The sequence below is a fragment of the Scatophagus argus genome, chromosome 18 (assembly GCF_020382885.2).
Source record: "Scatophagus argus isolate fScaArg1 chromosome 18, fScaArg1.pri, whole genome shotgun sequence".
Classification (NCBI taxonomy): domain Eukaryota; kingdom Metazoa; phylum Chordata; class Actinopteri; family Scatophagidae; genus Scatophagus; species Scatophagus argus.
Genome location: NC_058510.1, coordinates 8,889,200 through 8,915,623, shown reverse-complemented (window position 1 = coordinate 8,915,623; position 26,424 = coordinate 8,889,200). Strand labels below are relative to the sequence as shown.

At 42.2% G+C, this 26,424-nt stretch overlaps 2 protein-coding genes across 5 annotated transcripts; one reads left to right on the top strand and one right to left on the bottom strand.

Annotated features, from left to right (window-relative positions):
• Nucleotides 1-2,057: 2,057 nt before the first annotated feature.
• LOC124049397 (phosphatidate phosphatase LPIN2-like) lies at nucleotides 2,058-17,288 on the top strand. Of its 4 annotated transcripts, XM_046370982.1 has the most exons (22): nucleotides 2,085-2,157; nucleotides 3,640-3,707; nucleotides 6,559-6,759; nucleotides 7,708-7,803; nucleotides 8,022-8,317; nucleotides 8,404-8,520; nucleotides 8,684-8,810; nucleotides 8,918-9,389; nucleotides 9,919-10,018; nucleotides 10,289-10,476; nucleotides 10,921-11,014; nucleotides 11,107-11,176; nucleotides 11,264-11,347; nucleotides 11,619-11,698; nucleotides 12,200-12,359; nucleotides 13,405-13,553; nucleotides 13,706-13,792; nucleotides 13,901-14,053; nucleotides 14,894-15,008; nucleotides 15,173-15,276; nucleotides 15,368-15,488; nucleotides 17,153-17,288. In XM_046370982.1, exons 3-22 carry the CDS (start codon nucleotides 6,568-6,570, stop codon nucleotides 17,219-17,221), a joined length of 2,874 nt encoding a protein of 957 aa, XP_046226938.1. In that variant the 5' UTR covers nucleotides 2,085-2,157; nucleotides 3,640-3,707; nucleotides 6,559-6,567; the 3' UTR covers nucleotides 17,222-17,288. The 4 variants fall into 4 exon arrangements, with proteins under 4 accessions (XP_046226937.1, XP_046226938.1, XP_046226935.1 ...); XM_046370981.1 differs by lacking the exon at nucleotides 3,640-3,707 and having other exon boundaries at nucleotides 2,058-2,157; XM_046370979.1 differs by lacking the exons at nucleotides 2,085-2,157; nucleotides 3,640-3,707 and adding an exon at nucleotides 3,744-5,419.
• On the bottom strand, nucleotides 16,631-26,295 carry emilin2b (elastin microfibril interfacer 2b). Its single transcript, XM_046370978.1, has 9 exons — nucleotides 25,881-26,295; nucleotides 25,576-25,701; nucleotides 24,622-24,803; nucleotides 22,741-24,504; nucleotides 18,314-18,517; nucleotides 18,183-18,239; nucleotides 18,034-18,084; nucleotides 17,835-17,951; nucleotides 16,631-17,505 (listed from the first exon to the last, which is right to left on the bottom strand). Exons 1-9 carry the CDS (start codon nucleotides 26,012-26,014, stop codon nucleotides 17,174-17,176), a joined length of 2,967 nt encoding a protein of 988 aa, XP_046226934.1. The 5' UTR covers nucleotides 26,015-26,295; the 3' UTR covers nucleotides 16,631-17,173.
• Between the last annotated feature and the right edge of the window lie 129 nt (nucleotides 26,296-26,424).

Sequence of the window (26,424 nt, the reverse complement as noted above, 5' to 3'; positions counted from 1 at the left end):
ATGCAAAACATGCGTTTGGTTTTAAGGCAGTTTGCTCTGAAAATTCTGGCAGCAAAAGTGATTTCTTCAGTCTATGAAATCCCTATGCAAAACAGCAAGTCATGGTCTGACTCAGCTGGTATTTTATGGGGAACTAAAATTTTCTACTTCCTCTACTAAAGCAACCTGATGTTACACATCATTTGTTCCTCCTAACATTCATTTTTAAGACAGCTGGCTTGCACACCCTTCTTTCTCAGGCTGAGGATTCAGGTTCAGCCTAAACCGTGTTATCAAATGTCTGTCCTGCTGAACTGTCCAGGAGCAAATCCCTGAAAATCCCAAAGCGCCTGCACGGCTGCTGCTCTGTAGCTGACTGTGACATCTGACCTCCACATGGAGAGTGGAAAATGAGTTACCTCGCTGTAATATTAATTTGCTACACAGAAACAACAGGCAAATTCCATCCATCAAATCTTATCTGTTAAAGTATAATTATGTATTATATGATTGTGCTTGATGAAGATTGTACTTTGTCTGCACATGATTTAGTCATCATTTGGGAATGCATTGCCTGAAGAAAAAATACTGTAACGCCCGGCCGGACGCGTAAAGAATGATGAGGAGTTGTTCAGCAAACCTTCATTTATTGAAGAACAAGTCGGTTACTGTTACGTCAAAAACCGAAAATAAGGTACCACAAAAACAACAGTCTGTCTTTCTCTTGTTCCTATTTCCAACCACTTTTTTTTACTCACTGGCACACTCTCTCTCTCTCTCTCTCAGCTCCCCCGCCTCCTCGTTCTCTCATCCAACCACACATGCATTCACAGACCGTAGGAAACCATAAAACTGCTAGCTCTCAACTCCAACTGATCTGACTCTAACATTAAGAAGAAGAAGAAGAAGAAGAATCAGCTTTATTGACAGTATATATATTTTTGCATACACACACTGAATTCGTCTTCTGCATTTGACCCATCCTTAGTTGAACACACACATGCAACACCCGGCAAATTACATGCAGTGAAACACACACAGGAGCAGTGGGCTGCATCAAGCGCCCGGGGAGCATATTGGGGGGTTAAGTGCCTTGCTCAAGGGCACATTAACATCAACTCTATCAACATTAACACCATGGAACATTCTTGCAGGGACGTTACAATACTTTTAATTGAAAAAATGTAACTCTTTGTTTGGACAATCTAAAGGGCGCATTGATATCAAAAACTTTAGTTTAGTAAATGAGTCCTGAAATCATTACATTAGAATGTGTGTTTTAAAAGTGGCTTTACCACATTATGTCATTTTAGTCAGGGTCTAAATACACTCTCGCTTTGGAAGAGAGAAAGTATAACAAGTAAAGTAGATCAACATCAACAGAAGCTGGCAGCAGGATAAGTCTCTGTTGCATAATTGAGGCTTTCTAGTTTCAAATTTTGAATAAAAAACAAGTCACAACTATGCAGTAGTGGAAAAGGTAGGCCTTGTCCTACTCAGATCTTTTACTTTAAAATGCCGTGCAGTAACTCAAAGTGTTGGTGTTGATGATCCTCAACAACAGAAATCTTTGTCCTGAACCGCTCTCATGCAAGAGAGACAGTACAGAGCAATCTGGACTGTAACACCTTTAAGGGCCGTGTCACTTCATTCTCTTCTCAGGACGCCATTATAAAACAGTTGTTTGCTGCTGTATTAATGTGCAAAAATCTCAATTTAAGCTTGAAATAGGCTTAATTTGCATTCAAATATATGTAAAGTACCAAAAAGTAAAAGTGGGCCGACTCATAATGCACAATGGCCTATTTCAGAAACAAATATGCCCACTGAAATATTGAAGAATTAGCGCTTCTTAACCTACAAGTGGATCACATGATTTTGGAGACTTTTAATTTTTAGCATTACCGTTTTGCTGGACATCTACATTTTAGAGGTTCATAACACAGGAAAATCCACCTCAATCTCACTCCAAATATATCTGTAATAACTAACCCTTTTTAATTAGCCTCATCTTACGTCCTCCTGCCTTGTAATCACGTGCAGCCTGGGCGCTGCTGCGTCACGTGGTGCGATGGGCTTCAACCCAGCAGCAGCAGCAGCAGCAGCGGCAGTCTCGACCAACTGCCGGCCGGCGGAGGAAGCGACTGTAGGTGCGGCCGCCTGCCTGAACTCCAGCAGGTAGGATGATTTTCATCACCAGTTCACACCAGGGTACTCTTCTAGCAGCTGCAGGGAAACAGACTGAGACAGAATGTGTGTGAACGCTGTTTAATGTCGCTCCGCTACGGTGGACAAACGCCGCCAGCGGAGTCCTTGAACCTTTCTGAGGAGTCATTTAAAGTTGGATGCTTGCTTGTAACTCAAGTCGTGTTTTGGTAGCCTAATGCATATCATTTTTAAAGTGTTGTAATAGAAATATAACCCTATACTTACGATTACCGTGGCCTACGGCTAAAATTGTAGTATTTCGCATCAGTGTCTCCTACGTCAAACGAACCCCCTCAGCGCTGTACCTAAACGCCCCATAGGCTTTATGGCGATAATACGCTCCTATACTACCTTAAGACTTAACATCACCTGCAGGTGAATATGTACAGACTGGACTACATTTTTGACAGTAGGTTTCAATGATCATTCGTGGGGCAGTTCGATTTTCTACGATTATTCGGGTTTTTATCAACATATTGGGTTAAACCGCATGCTCTCGAACAGAGATATGGATCCTGATATGTGAGTTATGTAAGTGTGCTGTATTATCAATCTCAATTGTGCTTTGAGAGTTAGTATTTGCTGAGATTTGGGATATTTTAACGCGTCTCTCTTGCTTCCTTCCTTCTTAAACTCTGCAGTATAGCTTAACAGAACGATAAGTGAATCTGGAGATATTCTGATTTGTTATATACTTTATTTTCCCCCATAGCCCTTCACAAACACTAAATGTTTGAAAGCACCAAAATGTCGTTGCCAAAATAATTAACCAATGGATCGATTTCTGGTCAAAAAATACCTAAATGAACATATCTGGTTTCTCTGTTTTATATACAATGGTAGGCTAAATATTTGGCTCTGGATTGATTAACTGATAAATATCAAAAAATAATAGAATGCTTAAATAATTGTCCCGGTAGTTTGAATAACAACCTGCAGAATCAGTGACATCAGTGACACAATGTTTGTCAAAACAACAACTGGATGCCTGACGCAGAATCACGTTGGACACTTGGATGGGGCCAGCAGGACAAACGTGCCGAGACAGGGAAAGCTAGATTTGCACTAATCTCGTAAACAGGATTAACACCTCTTAAGGTCCTCTCAGAGAGTTGTGGATGAGAACTGGTTGTGTTGGATTTGTATCGTCAATTACTGTAATGTAATGCAGGACAAAAAAGAGAACTTTAGGAGTTTAGCCAGCTTTATTCTAAATCTGACGTGTTCATAAAAACTTTATTGTTATGTTATTGTCTTAATAAAGGCTGTAAAGCTTTAAAATGTTAGGTTATTACACTCTTGATTCCTGTAAATGAACAGGAAGCACATCCACCTTTAGTTTAAAAATGAAAATGGAAGTACAGCACTTTCAGTTTCCTAATGTCTTTGTTTCTTTCTTTTGTTGTGTCTTGACGTTGGAAACGGCACTTGAACAAATAATCTCCATTTAAGGACGGCATCCTCACCAGTCTACACCAGCAGGACTCTGCTTGGTTGTTTTGGAGGTAGATCTGAAACAGGTACTTGATTCATTAGTCAGCTGCAGCTGATTTTCGTGTAAAAATGACATCAGTGATTAATAGGTTATCAAAATTTGTGCTCTTAATCTCAGCTTTCCGATAGTGACTTGAATAACTTTGGCTTTGGACTCTTTGTTGGACAAACAGAATGCATCAGCATGGGTTGAAGACACTCATGACAGGCGTTTATACTTTTGACATTTTGTAGAACAAACAATTTATTATCCCAGCCCAGCTGGGAACCGTAGATGTTTAGATGTTCAAACTTTCCATTGTCAGCATTTTCAGGACTTCTCGTCTGTGTGTCTAAGTTGAACTTGCCGACTCGTCTGACAGAGATTGTGTGTTACGGTTCAGAGCAATAAGTGGACTTTGAATTGAGATTGTTTTGTCACATATAATACACATCTAACATTATTGATCAGAGAACACTTATTGCATTTGGCTCTATTTCCAGTGTCGTGGCAGAGGGATCTGTATGAGGTGCTGTGGTGTGTAACTCGTGTAGACGGTGTGCAGCCAGCTCACTAGCGGGTTCTGGTTTTGCAGAGTTGCTATCATGGTTGTTGTCTCTCATCTAGACGCTTCTGCTTTGTCCATTAAATGGGATTTGAACTTGCTCTACAAAATGTTGTGGTTCCGGGGGGGGGGGGTGCACACTAAACAACATGGCTGTAGGAATGGCAGTGTTGATTTGGAAGATGAAGCTGGCTGACTTTGATGATCCCAAGACCTTTTCTCTAAGGTCACCAGCTGGAATATCCCAACAAATACTTGATGGACTGCCACAAAATTTTGCTCAGATGTTTCATAGTCCCCAGAAGATTTATCTTTTAAACTTATAAACTAAATACTAAACATAAACTTTTCCTCTAGTACCGTTTGTGGTTTTGAGTGAAATGTCTCGTTGGATGGACTACCTAAAAATTTCATGTATATGTTCATGTTCCCCTCAGGATGACTTCAATAATGTTTTTATTCCTTATACCAATTATTACACTCCCATCTGCCTCAGCTCTACTTTATTTAGAGCTAATTAGTAAATGTAAGCATGTTAACAGGTTAAGCTAAGATGGTGAACATGACATAAGCTGTATAATTGGTATAGACACTCAAGATCTCCAGAGGTTGAATACTAATGACTTTGGTGACCTACCGACTTTTCATGCATCTGCATCAACTCATCAGTTTTAGTTTAGTTCATGACCCCTAAAACAGCTGACCCAATTCCTGTCAGCTTCACTGCACCTCAGCTGAGATTAATATGAACATACTGCTGCATGCTCTGTTTGCAAGCAAGCCGACATGGTACACACTAACATGCCATTGTCTAGTAAATGAGTCATGCAGCTTATTAGTAAAATAAATGACTGATAGAATAAAATATTCCTTTAACCTGTTTTCTTTGTTAAGAATTTTCAAGGACAGGTTGGTGGTGACAGGGGGCCGGTGCCAAGAGAGGTTATGTAATCGTTTTATGGTTCAGGCTGGGGGGGCAATTGTCCCTCAGAAGAGTTTGTGCTCAGCAAGAGGGGTTAGAAAGATCTGTGGAGTTTGGTGCAGACCAGGAGCAGGTTGGCTCATTAGGACTGGGGAAGGAAGCAGAGGAGCCCTTAGCTCAATCCAGTTGGGTTGACATGAAGGTCTCAGGGAGGATTCCTGTAGAGCTGCAGCAGGACCGACAGCTGCACCTGAAGTCCCCGTGGACTCTGGTGAGTTGCGGTGCTGAGCAATGTTTTTCTTAATTAAATCATGGCTCTGTGTTGCGTCACATAAAATGTAAACAACCTGAATTGTTGATAGCATTTGGAAAGTGCAGTGTTGATCTCTAATATTTAGGTGTCTGTTGTGAACCTCTCAACCCCAGATGTAACTGTAATCTTGCCTCAGATTTTATTAATCCTGACTCTACTTTTAACCTCTTTCGTGTGTGGATGTGTCAATATTTAGGAGATAGCCTGAGCCTTTCAGATGCCTGTGAGTGTTTGCAGACTGATCAGACAAAATATGAGGCGCATCGCAGTGTGTTCCTTTGCCCTGTTTTGTTCCAAATAGGTTTGTTATATTTATCATAAGCATCTTTACCTCAGTTGTTGTCAGTGGATGTTCCATGCAGATTTTATTATTCCCCTCTACAAACCAGCAAAGTGCATTAGTGTTAAGTTGGTGCAGTGGGTGCCAGTATTAAGAGTCTGAATGGTTTCAAAGTCCATCCAGCTGGTACGCAGCTCTGAGCTGGTCCGTGTAAACCATTGGCCTAAATACTGAAACACACTCTGAATTGATTTTATCAGTGATTTCAGTAGCAGTGTGGAGGGAAGTGATGTGGTGTTTGATGATGTGTTTTTTTTTTTTAATCACCTGGTCAACCTAAAGGTTTGTTCCTTGGATCAAGTCTCTGTCAAATCTTTGTCTTTTGGATCTTTATGTAAGTTTGGTCGCATTTTAAAAGCATATGGTTTTCACAAGAAAGTGTTTTGGAATGAGTGAGGTGATAATGAAGGCTACATTGACCCAGATTGCGGCGACAGAAACACACACACCGTCTGCACTGCTGTGGTCTGCAGCAGCCCCGTTGTTGTATTCAAGGTCCTGATTAAGTCTCGATCAGCTCAGGACTCTTTTGAGGAAATTGGGACAGGGCCGTTGTGTTTAGGGACCAGCTTGCATTTCCTTCGCAGACTATTCTGAAAAACAGGAGCTTTACTACCGGGACACTGGCCCAGTAAAGGGAAAGTGGTGTGTGATTTCATTCGGCTAGTGATTCATGTGTGTTAAACTTAGCAGGTAATAAATGCAGAATATTATTGTTACCTATATGCTACTTAATTAAGGGTGTTTTTGGGGACAGGTGGACACCATGAACTACGTGGGACAACTGGCAGGCCAGGTGCTGGTGACCGTCAAGGAGCTTTATAAGGGCATCAACCAGGCCACTCTGTCAGGCTGCATCGATGTGATCGTGGTCCGACAACCTGATGGGACGTTCCAGTGCTCCCCCTTCCATGTCCGCTTTGGAAAACTAGGAGTGCTGCGCTCCAGGGAGAAAGTAGTGAGTGCCCCCATTACTCAGTGAAAAAAAAAAATACTGAGATTTTTTTTTCACCAGCGGTGAGAAGTATTCCTAAGTGTAACTCTTCCTGATCACTGTGCTTAAAAACAGTGAAATGTTGGATAAATGTTTGAACCACTGCATGTCTGTGTGTTGAGATGGAGCTGCATGATATCTTTTGTATTCCTCTGCCTTCTTCTGTCCTCATTCCCTCTGAAGTTTTATGATCATAAACATCGACTCTCTACTTCTTCTATTTATAGACACTGTGCAGATGACTAAGGTGGGATAAGCAGACAGCTAAAGCTCTTTTTAGCCCCCCCCACTTGTAAAGGTTCCTTCCATTAAGAAAAAGTGTCTTACAGAAAATGATTATGAGCTTACAGGAGAGCCAGACAGTACAGGAAATAGTCTGTTGTTGACAGAGAAGACTGAACTATCATCGTGGTTATGTGGGTTAAAAGCTGTAAAAGACTGAATAAAACCTGATCTTCCCCTCATATCAAATGTCAGCATCTTGCAACCAAAGCGAGTAGATTTCAGGTAGTGTCTGATCATTTAAAGATAGAGGAAAGCAATGCTGTCTACACAGCTTACACACTTTATGTTCAACTACATTGTTGACCTTTTTTGAACAGCCTGATTCCACTCAGGCAGCCCAGTTCTGAGCAAAACTCAACAGGGATAGAAACTGGTGGCATATGCTGAAAACAGCAAGCCTTTGTACAAGCTGTTCACTGTTTTTTCCCTCTGGCTTAACTCTAATTCTTCAGGTAAATCTGTGGCACATTTTTTTTTTTATCCATGAGCTGTGTTGTAGACATGCATATGTTGCTTTTGTGGTGTAAACAAACCTCATTAATGCCTGCTAAAACCTGAGGCCGACTGAGGAGAACGTGGTGAACTCACTGGTATTTCTTACAGAAATGTGGTTGTTTGACTCTGCAGATTGACATAGAAATCAATGGGGAAACTGTGGAGCTACATATGAAGCTTGGAGACAATGGAGAGGCCTTTTTTGTCCAGGAGACAGAGCAGTACAATGTGAGTATAGCGAAGGATTTTTATGGATCTCAATTGGAAGTGGATCTCAATTATTGTGATAACAACAGACAACATTTCTTGGACATATTTTCGTTAGCTTCTTCTTTTAGCCGTGCCAACAGCATGTCCACAGGCATGGCAATGTCAATCAAGTATAACCTCACAGAAGCAGGACTGTAGTTTCTTAAGTCTTGTTGTTTTTTTTTCCATAAACACAGGAGGTTGTTCCAGCCCACCTGGTGACCTCGCCCATCCCCACAGAAGAGGCTCTGTTCAGGAGCAGAGAGCCCAGGTGTGGGGGATCATTAGCCGACAACAGTCAGCCTCCGAGTTCAGAAGTCCCAACCTCTGGAAACCTGCAAACCTGCCCCAGCACAGCCGGCAAGAAGAGGAAGAGACGCAGGAGGAAGCACAAGGCTGAGCCACGTAAGGAGGAGCAGACTACACCTGCAGGCGGAGAGCTCGAGCTGTATGAGCTCAGTTCAGATGAGGAGCACAACACCAACAGTGGATGGTAAGTTAACATGCTCAGTTTCATAGCTGTATTTTTATGCTGTTTGTCATAAACTTTAGGTTAATTTTATCCCTTTGTGTCTTCAGGGCATCTTCACTCTCTGTGATGAAGGACAATATGGACCACAGGCAGCATTCCCCTCTAAATGCCCTCGAATGGGACAGCTACCCTTTCTCTGATGGAGACTGGTCCCCTTGCACTGTGTATGCCCCCCAACACACACACACAAATATTTGCATAGTTCATACAAAAGTGGAGAAACAGTGAGACATAATTTCCAATCAAAACAGACAGGGCTCAATAAAACAGGTCACTCTCACCAGGTTGTTACAGCTGACTCAGCGGCAATGTGGTGTTTGTTTACAGCAGGGAGATATGCGAGCCCATGTCACCCAAGAGTGACTCTGAGCTGATGGTGAAGCCCGCAGAGAGCATGCTCAGGGCCGAGTCCCACATGCAATGGACCTGGGGAGAGTTTCCAGAGTCCACCAGGGTGAGGTTCAGGTCTAAACTTTGGTCTTCGAGACAAGTGAGATTCATGGTTCATTTGCATGTATGTGTTTTTAAGTTCTGTCTTGCGCTGTTCTTTCTTGCATCCAGGTCAACAAAAAGGATAAATCTGAACCAAGGACGGTGACCATCACTCCCTCTGAGAAAACACATTTCAGGGTTATCTTGTGCACTGAAGCCATGGAGGAAGGGTCAAGGGAAAGAGAGAGAACCATGGATCCTATTTGCAGTATTATAAAGCCAGAGCCTCGAACCATCACAGTTGATCAGCACAGCCACAAACCGCAGCCTCCTGAAGCTTCGTCCAACGAAACAAACATTATCAAGCACAAGCCAGAACTTTCAAATTTGTCCAGCGGTTTTACCTCAGAGTCGAGTCCTACAAGCTCAGACCTCAGCACAAAAACCGTGCGAAAGATCAAGTGGACGTCTTCGCCACCAAGCCGCAGGGACAGCGGCTGTGCTGCCAGTGGAGGCAGTAACCTGGCAGGAGACTCTGCAGCAGTTTGTCCTGATACAACAGCCTCCTGTAAACCCACCGACTCCCCTGTCAAGAAGAGAAGTAACCCAACTTCCTATAAAACTCACTCTGGAAATGTTTCTGTATACTGTGTTCTGACCTGAAGAGAATTACAGTATTTTTTTCAGTTTATAGTATGGATATGGATCTGGTTTAGAATCAGATAATTAAAATGTTCTCCCCTGAGTAAGACAAGTTAATATATGTATGACAAGCTAGAAAATCCAGCTGCTCCCTTTTTGAGAAAAGGGCTTCTCAATATACTGCTTAAAATCCTGTAATTTATCTGCCTCTTTGTTATTTCTAAAAACTATATTTCACGATGATTTAATATTTCATTTATTCTCGTTTTGCCTTTTAAATGACATGGGAAACTAATGAATGCGTGTGAAGCTACTCCACACCTAAATGTAGGTGGATGTTCACAGGAAGGATGTGGCTTCCATTCGGCCCTGAGCTCACGTTGTTTGTCTGGGGCTGCTCTGCATTCACAAGCACAAGTTAAAAGACAAGGAAGTGACACATGTTTTAGTAGACTCTCACTCTTGCCTCCTGTCTTGCTTTCACAAAGGTGTGAGGAAGAGGAGCCAGCATCAGGGACCTGAAGATATTTACTTGGATGACCTGAATGCACTTGAACCTCATGTTGTTGCTCGGTATTTCCCGAAAAGGTACAAAACCTAGAAACCCATTTAGATTAAACTCATGGTACCTCATTTAGGAGGTGACAAAGTATTCATTCCCTACATTTGTCACTTGGGTTTGAATAAAAAAGTATTTCGGTTTGATACCCAGCCCCACCTGTAAACAGAACTACAGAAGCAGTGAAAATATTTAATTATGCCATTTTTTTGTGCACTTTCGGAACAAATATTGGTATATAAGTATATAAGTAGTTTCCACAGCTCAGCGATTCTGAGAGAATATGTCTGTGTTTTCAGTGAGTCTGAGCAGGTTCCTAAGCACTGGGTCGAGATGGGCAGGCGCTCGGGATCCCAGTCGCCCCAGTCTGTTGGCAGCGCGGCAGCGGACAGCGGCACCGAGTGTCTGTCTGACTCTGCTGGTGACCTCCCTGACGTCACCCTGTCGCTGTGTGGAGGTGTTGGTGAGAACTCCGAGATCTCTAAAGGTACCCGGAAATTTCTATAAACACAGGCTGCTAAAATGATGAAACAGAATACTGGATGGAAAGCAGTGTGATGTCACTATATTGCTCATTGCTCAGGAGAATTCTGTTAGTTTTTTAAACCTGGACCCTGTGCTTACAGTACATGTTGTGTAAATGTTTCATACTGACCAAAAAATTTGACGTTGGTCCCAGGAGTAAAAAATACCAGAACTCTCCTTTAATGGTTACTTAAAAAAAAAAAAAGATAGATAGAAGAAGATTTTTTACCTCTTAAATCTTTTGCACTGACCAGCACATTACGTAGTTGCATTTATTTAGAAATTTCTGTCTCTTTAAATAAGTAGGATGTGTTACAGCCTGTTCAATAATGATGCTCTTATTGCTAAAAATATATGGACTGTCTCCATGGCTTATAATTTGTCTTTTATGTTGTGCTTATTCCAGATAAATTCATGGAGCACATCATCTCCTACAATGAATTTGCAGAGAATCCAGCAATAATCGACAATCCCAATTTGGTGGTTAGAATTGCAAACAGGTGAGTCTTTTTGCTCTCTTATTCACAGCCACTAAAATGGTTGGACATTCATCACAGATATAAACGCATGATGTGCACATTTTCCCCTGCAGATATTACAACTGGACTCTGGCAGCACCGTTGATACTTTGTATGCAGGCTTTTCAGAAGAACTTGCCAAAGGTATCCTGTTGGTCTAATGTGTTTATAGTGTACTCTTTCATCAGACATTATGTCCATTCACGCATGAATTGTTTATGTGAATGGCAGGCTACAGAGGAGGCCTGGGTGAAGGAGAAAATGCCCAAAAAGTCTGGACGCTGGTGGTTCTGGAGGAAGAGCAGTGTAAAGCAGGTACTTGATATTTGACTGAGCCTAAAGCCTTTAGGGAAAGCAAGACTTCCCTCTGAGTGTTTACAATAAAGTGGAAGGTCAGTAGGAATCCCATACTGTTTGTTTTAGTTTGCATTGTAAATGATCCTAGCCAAATGAGGAACAGGTTACCTGAATGCATCAGTAACCCTTAAACCTGAGTTTTTCATTATTATATAAAGATTTTTTTATACATGTCACACTTTTATTGTATATCTCATATGAGGCACTAAGTGTCCCTCCTTCTCTTCAGTCATCATCAGAGACCAAGTTAGAGAGGCAGGAGTCTCTGAGCAGAGAGAGCCCTGCCCTTCACCAGGCCCCAGAAACACAGTGAGTCAGCAACAAAGCTCTGGCTTCCTCATAACACCATAGTCACACACCAGCACAAGCAGTGTTGGGTAAACACGTCCCACACAGGATGGATTGGCATGTTTAGTCAGCGAGCATTGCTGTCATTTTGTGACCCATGAGCTCATTATTAAGAAACCAGGAAAAACACTCTAAATACTGTTTGAACCTGGCTGATTCTAATTTTAACATACTACGCGTACACGCAATTTTTGTGTCAAATCCACAAGTGAGAAACAAAAACAGGCTGCATATTTACTGTTGGACAAAACAGAGATACGTGCAGATGAGATCTGCTGCCCTCTGGTGGCTCTAAATGATTTTGCAGAGTTGTTTATGTTGACCTTGTATCGCAATGTCTAATATAAATATGGCATCATGTATTGTGCTTATGTTGACACAAATTTGTCTGAAACTCAGGTTGGCTTTTTCCTGGTCAAATGCACTCTTTGCTCTAGTCTGGATGTGTATTCTCTCCCGTAGGCACAAAGCAGCAGAGTGGTCCAGCGACGACGAGACCAAAGAGCTGAACGCTGTGGCACGCGTTCCCGTGACGCCCACTGAGCATGTGCAGACGGAAGGCCCCGCCCCTGCACCTTGTCACTCCTACAAGAAGTCCCTCCGCCTGTCGTCTGACCAGATAGTAAGACCACTGATACTGGAAGCATGCCTAAAATTAGACAAAGTCAGAAGAGGTTTTTTGAGTCCAGTTAAAAAGGTCAGCCTAGGAGGCAAGGGGAGAGCTTTAATTTATTTTGTATATTTATTTTTGTAGTAATATCCCATCATTGAATGCCTGCCACCCTAACAAAAAAATAACAGCATTTTCCTCTTTTATCCCAGCAATAGTGACATCTCATCAAGGATGAATTGTGTAAAAATAGGACACAGAAATACATGCATTAACATAGACAAGGACAAACACAGAAGTACACACTTGTGAGCAGGTGAACCATAGCAACAAGTGAGGACGTGGACAAGAAACAGGACAAAAGTGCAAAAGTCATAAGCACAACATAGACTGTTCAAAATGAATTATTTCTGTGCCAACTCCCTGGTCTTATTTGCCTCTTTGCTTACGTAATATTGCCAAGATATTAACTGATTTCATTTACTGGTATCTTCAGAACAAAATAAGCCAAAGAATGGGTTCATCACAACTTTATTGTTATTGTGGAGCAAATATATCAGCCTCCTACTGATGCACGGCTGTTGACTATTTTTTTTGTTATATTTTGATCAAAGGTTGAGGATTAACTCAGCCAGTGCAAGTATATGTTCCTCCAGTTTATGCTTGTTTGAATTCAAGGAGGGAAACCCATTGGTTTCACATTTGTGTTGGAGGCTACATATGTGAGGTCTTTGTATAAAATCCATTTGTGGCTGTAGAAGGAGCAGCACAAAATCAGGGGTGCAGAAAGAAAGAACAGAGCTTACCTTAGACCTGTGCGGACCACTCTTCATCTCTGCTTGAGGCTAGCTGTGCAAAAGCATATTATTCACCACTAGTACAACACACCTGAATCTCTGGGCACACTGTCATGCATTGTGGGTAATGAAGGCAGCAGTTTGTAGTAGAGACTTAACTAGATCTTTTGTTAAACTGTTTGTGTGAATCAGACAAGGCTATAGGAGTGCTAAAGTGGTGGCTATTCAGTTAACCTGCACTCATTGTGTGTCTCTTACAGGCCAGCCTTAAGCTAAGAGAAGGGCCTAATGATGTGACCTTCAGCATAACCACTCAGTACCAGGGGACATGTCGCTGTGAGGGCACCATTTACCTGTGGAACTGGGACGACAAGGTCATAATCTCCGACATCGATGGCACAATCACAAAGTACGAGGACATCTGATTGTCCATCTCTTAATTATGTGGTGCTCATTTCCATGCAGCAGTTAATCTGTCTTGTACTCTTTTCTATGTCCCTGCAATATTGGATATGCGAAGTCTGATTACTGCTTAGATTCAGTCTATTTTTCTTGCCACAGATCAGATGTGTTTGGTCAGATTCTGCCTCAGCTCGGCAAAGACTGGACTCACCAGGGAATCGCTAAGCTTTACCACTCAGTGCACGAGTAAGACACAGACGACCGCTTTCCTTTCAGCATAAAAGTTGTCAAACAGTGAAGTGGCTCCAGTGAAGTAAAAGATTTAATCCTCTTATAAATATCTGACCACTACAGGAATGGTTACAAGTTCCTATACTGTTCGGCCCGAGCGATCGGCATGGCTGACATGACCCGAGGATATCTGCACTGGGTGAACGACAGAGGAACTCTCCTGCCTCAAGGACCCCTCATGCTTTCCCCCAGCAGCCTCTTCTCTGCCTTCCACAGGTAAGAAATCCTCCCTGAGCATTTCCTCTCTCTGGCATTAACTTCAGTGCTTTCAGTTACTGGATTGCCAGCGAATCAGAGTGGAGATCAGTGAGAGAACATCTGCCATCAGTGGTAATTTATTCCAGTACACATTACAGTAATTCTCCTTTGTTTGTTTGGTCTGCTGGAACTCAACACTGGTCACACCACTAAGTATTCAGATTCTTCACTCAAGAAAAAGTTCTTCTACCACACTGTAAAAACTCAATTAAAATGATGTTAGTATGAAGAAGATGATGTTCTTAAAATTAAAAGTGCTCAGTGCAGAAAAAATGTCCCCTGTTACGTTATATTAAATTGGATTATTATTCCTCATGCATTTATGGGATTTTGTTGTTGTTTTACATTTTGAACTCTTCTGTCTTATGTATTAAAACAGTCAATGGATGGAAATTTTCAAAATCTAACAAACCAAACCAAAATTCTCAAATTTGAGAAGCTTGAACTATGAAATTCTCATCAATTATCAAAACAGTTGCTCATTCATCTTCTTGTCATTTGATTGATCGACTGATTGTTTCAATTCTACTTGTATGTGCATTGATGTTTTGTGCAAAAATCAGTACAGTGTTTCCCTCAATGTGTTGAAAAACAGAAGTCTCTGAAATTTGAGCTTTTCATATATTCACACTGATTTGTAATCTTATTATCCTGTTTCATGATCATTTTTTGTTGCATTTGGTCATTGAATATAAATGGTTATAAATGATACTGATAAGGTACTATTTTCGTTCAAAGTAGACCACTGCAGCACCAGCAGAAGGTTAAATCTCTTCTCATACATCTCTCTCTTGTTAGGGAGATCATAGAAAAGAAGCCTGAGAAGTTCAAGATTGAGTGCCTCAGAGACATCAAGAATCTGTTTTTTGGAAACACAAATCCCTTCTATGCAGCCTTTGGAAACAGAGAAAGTGTAAGTGTAACATGTTTGTAGTTGTACTGCTTTAAGTTTACACAACAGATTATATTTTAATCAAAAATCGAGGATTCACTAACCACAGAAAGCTTTAACTTCATGTTGAGTTCAATGCCATCACTCTGAAAAGATCCTTATTGCCACTTTCCTTGTTTTTTAAGGACGTGTTTGCTTACAAGGAGGTTGGTGTGCCCGTGTGCCGGATATTCACGGTGAATCCCAAAGGGGAGCTAATCCTCGAACAAGCCAAAGGCAACAAAACATCGTGAGTGTTGAACCATCACTTGAGTCTCACTTGTTTTCATTTCAGATAAAAGTTTAATGTTTCCATCTCTGTTTTTTTTTTTATTTTGCAGATACAGCCGGCTGAGTGAGCTGGTGGAGCATGTTTTTCCTTTACGCAGTTCACAACACAGCGCCACCTTCAGCTGCCCGGAGTTCAGCTCCTTCCATTACTGGAGACAACCCATCGCTGAGGTGTGTTTTGAGGAGCTGCTGTGACTGAGATTAATATTTTAATTCTTGAAACCAGCACAACTAAGAACAGTAAATTTAAATTTTGAAGTTTTTATGCAGTCCACTTTAGTTTGGGATGTTAAGGTATCGCATGTCTTCTCATTCATTCACGCACATGCCGAGTATTTCTTTGTGCTCGAGCTGCTTTCTTTGAAGGGTTTGGCATATATGGAAGCCAAAGGTATGACAGATCAGTTGTTGTTCTTACCATTTGTTACAGTTTTTAATGACTAGATATTCCCTCAGCACTTGTTTAGGAGGCAAAGATGCAATAACTGCTGTGTGTTAACTGGCTACTGTTCAGTATGAAACAAAGATCCTGACCGTGTTGTGCTTACTCTCAGTGGCTTGAGAGTGATCATAAAACACACAAGGTTATTATTTATAGCAATTATGTTTTCATCCTTTTAAGGCCTTAATCACTCTATAACGGTCTTACTTCACGTGTAGAAATATTACTTAATCTTTGCTCCAAAACTGAAGCAAAACTATTAACACTTGTTAGAAATAAATGTGAAATCACTTGGCTCATAGTTAATATTTACATTATTGCATTTTTCTTTTTAAAGAAAAGGCACTTTCTGAACTGCTGCTATTTGGTATGAAGTGTTTTCAAAATAAAAATTTAGTTCAACTTACAGTAGAAAACTATTTTTGATGAATTTTGAAACTAATCTTATGCAGACATTCCTGTTTGATTTTTCCACCATGAAATGAATGTTCTGCCTCTTTTTGTTTTTAATTCTGCTCAGTAACGTTTATCAGTAAAATCTATTCTTTCTATGAAAGTGAGAAACTTTGTGTGAAGGGAGCACACAGTATTTTCCGAGTTTTGCTGTTTCATTTGTTTTCTGTAGATTGTCATGAGTATCTTGTGAAAATCTAGTTTACATTATGATGTAAAAGTGGAAGCACAAAGTATGTTTTGAATTATGGATAAATACATTTGATTGTCTGATATGCTTTTTGTTTGTTGGACAGTGCGAGAGATAAAAACATGAATTATTTTAAAACTGCAGAAATATTGTACAGAAAGTCTGTGTATATATAGTATATTTACTGTATATATGGTATTAATAGATTTTGAAATCAAATGTCCTATGTTGGATGATGCTTTATTGAAAAAATTTATTTGAAGTAACAATGCACAATTTGAACATTAGTGACAGTTTTAGCACCAACAAGAAGAGCTGTGTATGTGTGTGTGTGTGTGTGTGTGTGTGTGTGTGTGTGTGTGTACACTGGTATGAACTGTAAGAAAATACAAGTTCTTCTGGAACTCAGATTTTAGCACTCACAGTTCATTAATAATGGGTGGTGTGGTACAAGACACTTTGTGTTCCCAAATATTAAGGAAGAAACTCCTAACTTACTGCAGTGGACGCTTACATTTTCAAGCTAATTATGTATTTGTAAGGTCCAGGTTATAAACAGAACTTCATAATAAGACATGAAAATAACTGCAATATAAACACACTATATATTAGTACTCAATAGAAGGGATCTCGTGCATTTGGAATTTTTCCTTTTTGCTACTTGCTATTTTTTATCCTTCTTTCCGTCCTCTGATAATGTCCCTGTTAATCTTGGTGGATGCCGAATAATGAAGACCATGCTCCACTTAGGTGTCCCTAAAAAAGGCAGGGCTACCGTTTGGATGGACTAGGGTAAAGAAGCACAACGCTGAAAGATGACAGGATCTCAGAGGAGGCTGAGATGGCGAGTTTTCCCGCAGTCATGACCAGCCCTGCTCGATCGCCTCTCCTCAGAGACAGAACGAGGCTCAGTGAGGTCGAGCTGCTGCAGTTACATTGATCATGTGACAGCGGCGCTGGCGCTCCTGACGAGAAGCCCGTGGAGTCCAACCTCTGGATGCTGTGATTGGACACAGATAGAACCGCCTCCACCCTCTCGCCTCGCTGGGCTGTGAGCACGGCGGTCACCAGGTAGCGGCCATCTGTGGGAGCTGTGAAGATACCTGAGGACACAGGAGATGCTCTTCAAGCACACATTCTTACCACAGAACCACCATTAGTCTTGTCCTACTTCTCTCATTTTAACTCAGGATCAAATTTGTGAAAAATATGTCAAACATTTGCTCGTTTCAGCATCTTAAATGTGAATATTTGCCACTTCATTTTAAACGAACTCTCTTGTGTTTCTTGCCTGTTGGTCTAACAGAAACATGTCACTTTGGGTTTCTACTTAATTGCTTGGATAATATTGACATGGTTTCATACATTTTATAGCCTAAACAGTCAGTGAATTGACGAAATCAACAGATTAATCGATGAAATTTAATGTGACCTGTATGAGTGTCATAGTGTCCTCCATCGTTGACCAGCACCTTGTTGAATCGAATGATTCCCATCTCTCCCTGGAACGGCGGAAGAGTCAGACCAGCTGAGAATGACACTGTCTCACCTGGACACAGGAAAATAAATATCACACACTGACAGATGTTATGTGCCCAGAGGCCGAGCCTGTACAACGAATAAACTCTGACCTGAAGCCGGGGCTGGTTTGTGTGGTGATGGTCTGTGGGGCAGGTTCACGTCTGTTGACCAAAAGAAAAATCATTTCACCCACTCTCGACAAGCTCAGTTGTGATGAGGCACAAAAAAGTATTTACCTGTATTTAAAAGTAGTATTTACCTGAGATGAGTGGTGTGCTGGGCTTTAGCGAGTCAGAAAATTTGACATGTGGGGACGCTATGAAGTAAAAACAAAAAAGGTGAGACAATGCTGGAAAGCATCCAGTGCTTGTACCTGCAGGTGCGCCTCACCTGGAGCTCCAGCAAAACCCTGAACAGGCATCATGCTGCCGTCGGTCCCCTTAGGCAACTTGGACGAGGTCATCCTGCTGGGCGGTCCTGCCTCTCCGGTCTCCATCACAGGTGGCTGTGGGACGGGGGCATCCAGGGGACCAACTGGCACCTGGGGGCTCTTACCTGAACCCAGGGGAGATCCTGTGTCCTCCACAGCAACACCTGAAAAAGACAGATAAGACAGTGAGCAATGGGGCTGAGGCCGCAAGGTCAGAGAGACACAGATGTTGGGCCAGATGTTTGGAGGTCAGATGAGTTAACAGACCAGCTGGTAACACAGTGACTCTTACACCTCACTGCTATAACTCAGAGCAACCTCGGCAATCTTATGACAAATACTGTACAATGAAGCACCCTGACTGCACTATGAACATAAGAGAAGAGATTTTAGTGTTTTCGCTCCAAAAACAAATAGCAAATTTGGGGCAATTTTTGTCAGATTTTTAACTTGCACAGTCACTTCGGTTTTTGTCTTCCCGGGGGGGGGGGGGTTTGAGAACCACTGGCGTAGCGCATACCAGCCCCCACCCCAACACCTCCAATATCTCCAATACAACTCAACTGCGCGATCGTTCATGAACTGAACGTCATTGTGAACGCGTTCATCCTGGCGTTTGTGAACGGCGCTCTCTCACAGTACAACTTCGTTCAAGAGTGTTCCAGATTTCCATGGAAAACCCACGCTAAACACACCGTAAACAGCCCTCAATATGTAGCGGAAAAACCACCCAACCTGGCAACAGCTGTCATACCTGTCGCACGAGCAAATACGTCATCAAAATACGGCGCATGGACGAAGGCACCGCTAGCTCGGACCGCTCAGACTTTACGGCGTTTGACTATTTGAAAGAATTTTATGCAAAAGTCAGTAGTGAGACCACATAGTTTCCAAAACTGATAAAATAATTGCTGTCTGTGGTTCTTTATGGGCTGTGGCAATAACTTTGACAAATGATAGCTCGCAGCAGCGTATTGAAGAAAAAAAGAGCTGTGAACATTTTTGGAACCTTGAACTTAGTTCAAAATTTTGAACTGAACTAGTTCATTTTAAAATTTGTGAACTGAACTTTGAACTGGTTCATGTAGAAAGTGAACTTTCCCAACACTGGTTATTAAGGATGAACACGTAGAAAATGACAGACCACGGTCCAGTCTCCCATCCTATGGTGGTCAGCTCTGAACTACGTGAACCGCGCTACATTCCTGAGAACCACTGCTGAGACGTACCCTGGAGTTTATCAACAAATCATCCCTCCTGGCTGGGGACGCAAAGTCGCTGTTACCCTCAGGTCTCCAATGAGACAACAGGCCCCAACTCTGCTGTCCCAAAAGGAAAACCAGCACATTAAAGGCATACCAGCAGCATACCATGACACAGCCACATGTTCAGTCAGTAGTCAGCTTGTCCCCTCACCCTGAGGAAAAGAGTAATTTAGTATAGAGGCCAGAGAAGTCTGCCAGTTAAATGCAACATATGGAGGGGAACCGCTGTGTGACCGTAAAACAGCACCGGGGGGTAAAGTCTGTGTATGTGCACATGTGCATATGTTTCACTGCTCTGTCTTTGTTAGTTAGCCGTGTCACTCCTCATATAAATTGAGGTATGTGCTGCAGTGTGCAGTCTTTGATGGGGCCGGTTCAGATTGCTGACCTTGTACCACTAAAAGAGGCAAACACTGGATGTACGATGTGAGTGTTTGTCGTGATGAAGGAGCTGAGCTGTAAACAAATGCAGCTGGATCTGCTGTCGACCGCAAATGTGCATCTTCCACCAAAGCAGCACGGGAAACCCTTGTGAGTCTAGCCCCCCATACACACACACATACGCACACACACACATACGCACACAGCTCTGGGATACAACAGCCCCTTGTGTGACAAGAATGTCTTTCCACATTACATACCACATAATGATGATTGCACAGCAATTTGGTGTGTGTTAACCAGCCTCTTAAGGCTTTGATTTAGGAGTCAATAAATTCAGCCTGAGAATTTAAACCTCAGAAGAGAAAAAGGCAATTAAATTTCTTAGATCATAAATGTAATGCCTACTTTGTCAGTAGTGACCAAACACTACTGAGAGCCTTCCATCAGGTCCCATCTTGTTTTTGGCTCATGAGGTTATCATGTTTGACCGCTGACCAGAACACATCAGCCTATCTCTTGTAGGTCATTGACCTGCCAGCTTCACCACTGAGCCTTGTCTGAAGCAGGAAAGCATGTTTTCTTATCTCAGAATGTAACCATAATAGAGTTTTAAGTTGGTTGAGGCCACCTTGCCAAACACTATGAGAAGGATAAGATACAGAAACATACACACAGGCACACTCACAAACTGAGAAAGTGGCACTTTGGTGTAAATATGCATACATGTACAGAGCCAAACAAATGAGGTACCACAGTAAATAAGGAAATAAAACTGAAGGTTTTCACTGGCACATAGAGGTTGTCCAGTTGTCCACAATGCATTACTGAAATTTTTAAGTGCATTATTACTAAACAATAAGAATAAACACTAACCAGAAAGATTTCCCATAACTTAATACAGGATAAAGCACCCTTTCTTGGCCCTCTCATTTAAGGCTAACAGCCAGTATGACATCATGGTAAACGCACTGACAAATGACCCGTGGGGCTGTCTCTCAGCTTTGAGTGTTTGCACTGTTAATTTCAACAGAAAAGTAACTCAGCCATGAAGTTAAAACATGTGGGAAAACTGCAGGCTGAACTGACAAGACAAGAGTAATAGTACAGAAGAGGGTATGAGGACAAGAAGTGATATAAATACCGATCCAGTAGCACCTAATAATCTAAACACACTGATGCTCTTGGCTCTGAAATAAAGAGGCCCATGAGGGGATCACCGATAAGTCGTGTGGGTGTCTAATGGACTCATCCAAGCAGTATTTTCCAGTCCCTTCAGATAAGCAGGGAGGGAGACAATAGGATGAGGCAGCTGGCAACACTAAAACAAACACAGTATTCACACAGCAAGTGGTGAAACTGGCCCATACTCATGAGTGGAAATCATAAATATTTGTGTTCCCACTTGCAAAACTTCCCAGTGACAAAATGCCCTGTTGTGACAACAGCCAGAGGGTGGAGTAGGAATATGTCCCAGTCCCAAGATCGATTTATTATTCGGCCAAATGAGAAAGCTGGCATAACAGAGCTACAGACATGAACCAGAAGCAAAAACATAAAGAGCAAAACACATATCTTTATGCAAAGCTTCTGGTCTCACCTGGACTGGAACCAGAACAAGACCCAGGAGTAATTTATTCCAGCTCCCCTCCCTTAAAATTCTGAACTGGATCACCTGCTCCATTAACCAGTTACAGAAAACTAGTTAGTCCCAGAGGAGCACACTCCACTTGTAAACATTATGGGTGTGTTTCTAGTTCACATTTACAACTGTGAGAGTCAGAAGTCCAGCTGGGTCTCACAGGCACTATCAATGGGCAGACTCATACAACAAGTATGCAACATATGCGTTGCTATGAAAATCTACATTCCCAAATATGCTTACAGCAACAAAGCTGGGTCTTACTGCCCAGCATTAATGCTAAATAAATATCGAAAGAGCCACATGTTATTAGACTTCAGCAGGTGAACAAAATCCCCCTGATGTTCTGACGTTTCACGCTCAAAGAAATATACATGCATGTGTAGAATTTATGGACAAATACACATGCAAGCTTGGATGCACAAAAAGGCAAGTGAGCAATATTTCTTTCTGCCAAGGCATTGCTCAACACAAGTGGGGTCCATTAAATAAAGCATGTGTCTTCAATCAACCCTGCCTCCTGTAACTGGAGACATGGTTAAATGAAAATCCAACTTCCTCTCACTCATACAGTGAAACACACACCAATATCCAATAATGGACTCCAATTCAAGCGATGATCTTAAGGGCTGGGGAAAATTACAGCTATTTGATTGCTATCTCCAGAAGGGTTTGTGGATAATAAATCAGATTTGGCCTGATATTAAGTTGGAAAAAAAAAATTAAACACTTAAAAACAAACTTTAGCTAGTGGCCACTTAGGACACAAGTGATATTTACAGGATAATGGAAAAGGTGGTAGCACGCCCAGAAAATTGTAATATAATGAAATAAGTCATTAGCTTACAAACATTAGCTAATATTATCCATCACAAGTTAATGGCCATACTAAACCAAGTGGCAACAAAACCTGTGAATGTACTGACATGAACAAGAATGTGCTTTATTGCTAAGACATTTAACTTTTAATTGGTAAGAAGAAGCACATATTATTCAGTATTTCAATATTATTCAGTATTTCAAAAGTGTCAAACTTCATCACATTTCAGGAACCAATCATTCACGCTTCAAGGCCACAAAAACAATACCTGCAGCTTACCTGTCTTCCCAGGGTTGCTGCTCGTTAGCACCTTAGACATGAGGTTCTGGAGGTTCTGACAAGTTCCCCTCAGTCCTCCAATATCTTGGGAATGAGCTCTAACCGTACCATTCAGCTGATTGACACAAGTCCACAACCCAGTGACATGTTTATTCAGGCCCTCTTTGATCCTCTGAAGGCTACTGGAGATAGGGTCCAGCTTGCCGCATAAACTCTCCACACTAACAATGCGGCTGTCCATGTGGGCAATCTCTTTCCCCACATCTTCCGTTTGTTCCCTGCAGTGGTCAGCCTTGGTTTTCACCTCTCTACCCAGCTCATTCAGTCGGTTTATCAGTTCTTGGTGCTGAGTCCTGTGGAGCTCCAAAAGTTCCTTGGCCTCCTGCTCAGCCCCTGTTGTTACTTGGCCCCAGGAAGAGTTGAGACTGTGCAGGGTCTGAGACTGCTCATGAACGACATCTGATAATGAGTCCTCCAACCTATTCACACGCTCTTTCAGGTGGCTCAGCTCACCATGTATGTTCTCAGTACTAAAGCTGTGGTTGAGGAGTTGTCCCTCCATGGCTTCAAGGCCATTTATCTGGACTTTTAGACTAGTTTCCATAGCATGTACAGCAGTTCTGCAGCTCTGGAGGTCTTGTTGAATGTTTTCCACAAAAGTCAAATTAGTCTTGCACTCCTTTGAGCACAGCTGGTCCAAGACATAAAATCGATTCTCTAGAGTTTGAACAGAACCCTTGAGATTGTCAACGTCCCATTGCAGAACACCCTGACTCTCTGGCTGACCACCAGATCCGGAGTTTGTGTTTGTATCCAACAAAAGGGTGGTGAGTCTGTCTTCCATGGAGGCCAGCTTGTCCTCCAGCGTTACCCTCAAATCTTGGATGGCGTCTGCCCGTTCAATCTTCAGCTTCTCCTCCACAGAGATGCACAGAGCCTCTACAGACTTCTCAGATGAGTTCAGACGGTGCTCAAGGTACTCTACTCGAGCTAGAACAGAGTCAGATACCCAGGTGTCTTCTTTTCCTGGGCCAACCAACTTGGTCTTAAGGTCATGGATCTCTTTGCGGAGGTCAGTTTCCTTTGAGTCCATGAGCTCAGCCAGGCTGAGGTAGTTGGCTTCTTGTCCCTCGCACTGCTCCCGAACTGATAGGATTTTATAATCGCATGAATTTTTCAAGTCTGCCAATTTGATTTCCATACCCTCCATTAACTCCTCTCGCAGAGCACTGAGCTTCTCATCCAGGTAGCCACGCAGATCTGTGTCACTGGCTGGGGGAGCAGGAGAAGGGGTGGACAGCTGGTTCTGGGCAGCCTCCATTAACAGATGAATTTGTCCGTCATGACGGCTGACACGACCCAGCAGGTCATCCAGGGTATTGCTCTTGGACTCCAGATCGTCTGCGATCTGGCTGATCTTGTTCATGACCTCGTCCATCGTTGTTGTCTCATGTTCTAAAGAGAAGTCCTGCAACTGAATGGTTTGGGTCTCCGCGCCCCTCGCACTGGCAGGTTGTCTGATGTTGTTCAGCAGCGTTACCAGCATTTTACTGGCATCCTCTTGGAAATCCAGTCTCAGATTAGAGGACATGTCTGTCATTCTTGCTTGCATGTCGAGGACCATCTGGGACAGTTGCCGCACCTCCTCCTCCAGGTGTTGCACATTTTGATATCCTCCATGACCCCCTCGTGGCCTGTTACCCGTCTGACCTCCAAACTGCCCTTCCCTTCCCCATGGATGGCTCTCTGTTCGCTGTCCTGGAGCTATAGATAGAATATGAATGCTTTTATGGTGACATTTTTCCAGCAGTTACGTACTTGTTTAATGTTCTTTCTCACACTTTCATGTTAGATTTTCTTAGACATAATTATATCTTTCACCTTGTTGGACTGTAGTATGTCCAGAGGCAGAGGGAGGATGAGGCAAACGCTCTACTTGGAGTAGTTTTATGTCTTTCACCTCCCGGCAGTCATGGCCCTGGTAACCTGGGCAGCACCTCCACTCCAGCTCCGTTACAGTCTTGTATGCAATCTTATACATGGGCTTAAAGTGGGTCCGATATCTATTTAACACAAATATGAATATATTCAGTTTTTGGCATGGTTAATAGTGTGATAGGATAGTAGAAGTATTTATTCAGCTTGTTAGAAGTTCAACAAGACCTTGTGCAACTCTAGATAGAAAGATAATTAATTCATCCAGAGGGAAATTCAAGACACAATCTGTTTGTTGACAGCTGAGACTAGATGAACACCTGGCACATTTGCAGTTAATTAATGATGCAGCTGGCGGGAAAAAACTTTTCAGCACTTCCAACCATGAGGACACTGTTGGCCGACGTGGCTACTTGATGATTAACTACATCTCAAAAGTTTTTGTTGCTCAATGAACACTGAAGCAATAACAAAGGCAAACTCAGTAATGTCATTCTGTTTGCATTCATTAAGATTCAACACAGATGTCTAAATAATAAGATCTTTTGTTTTGTTTTTTTTGAGTCATGTTTTTAAGATTCTCATAAGAATAAATCTCTATATTTGTGCATATTAAAGACAAGCAAGTGCACTCTAACAACAGTGTGTTAGATGTTTTCATCTTGAAAGCTTTGTTTGCTTTGTATAACATGATAATACACATGCACAGAACACTGGGTAATGTTACAGGAACGTCATACCCAACAATACTTTATAAATAAAAACTCACTATGTGATACGCAGAACTGACCAACCCGCAGAGTACATAATAATATCACAGTAATTTTCTGTCATTGCATCAATGCGCAGTTTATGATAGTAGCAACCTCCACCCATAGTCCTGAACTTCTGGGAACTTACATCACTTGTTGCGCACAGTTTGGCAGCTCCGGTGGACACGGTAGAAGCTCGGGCTGCACGAAGCTCTCCGCGCCTCCCGTGACGGCGCAGCTCACGTTCTTGTGCACAACGTAGGCGCACCAGTTTCTGCAGAAAATCACCGGTTAAACACTCCTGATGCACAGAGCTGCGGCGCGTATTTGTTGCAATGGATAACTTTTCCACCAGTGACTGACTGAATTCTGTCATTTGCGCACAGGAGAGCTTAAATGTGATACTTAGTGTTATGAATGAGCTTAGCATGCAAATAGACATCGATTACTCACTTGTTTTTCTGACGTGTTTCGGTAGCAGAGTATGCATTGCCCTGGAACACGTTATATTGGAAAGGTGAGCCACTGATCAGAGGAAAAGTTGTGAAAAGATGGATGAGTGCTAGTCCGTAGAGTCTGCGCTTCATGGTTGATTATTTTTTAAATCCCTTCAGACTGTGATCAGTAGTGGAGGTCTGTGATCCAGTGACCACTGAAGGCACCGTGGGCTGTTCCTCACTGCGGTGCGCAGACCTAAACAAGCTCCTTCCAGATGGAAAATTGCATGTGACGTGTCGGGACCCCCTCCAACACTGACAGACGCCTTTTTTCCATTCCTCACAGCACATCACACACACACACATACACACACATCTCTGTCTGCATCCAAAAACACGTCACAGGACTACATAATTTCCGGAGGCTTACATTTGGATAATGATTGTCTCTGTTTCGTAAAGACACCATAATTATCCCGTGCGTAAAATGTCCACATCCCCGCAAACAAAGCTTTTTCTTTTTAATTTCACTGCAGGTTTTGTGAGAAGAAAAGGACACG

Bases quoted from the DNA above. Each gene is read 5' to 3' on its own strand.
- LOC124049397 (XM_046370979.1), top strand. From the start codon at position 5,345: ATGAAGGTCTCAGGGAGGATTCCTGTAGAGCTGCAGCAGGACCGACAG. The intron at 8,318-8,403 runs GTAAGTTAACAT...TTGTGTCTTCAG, and splicing joins CACAACACCAACAGTGGATG to GGCATCTTCACTCTCTGTGA. The intron at 15,489-17,152 runs GTGTGTTTTGAG...TGCTCCACTTAG, and splicing joins GGAGACAACCCATCGCTGAG to GTGTCCCTAAAAAAGGCAGG.
- emilin2b (XM_046370978.1), bottom strand. From the start codon at position 26,014: ATGAAGCGCAGACTCTACGGACTAGCACTCATCCATCTTTTCACAACT. The intron at 24,804-25,575 runs GTAAGTTCCCAG...TGTGTTAAATAG, and splicing joins AACTGTGCGCAACAAGTGAT to ATATCGGACCCACTTTAAGC. The intron at 18,518-22,740 runs GTAAGCTGCAGG...TGTCTTTTTCAG, and splicing joins CAGCAACCCTGGGAAGACAG to GTGTTGCTGTGGAGGACACA.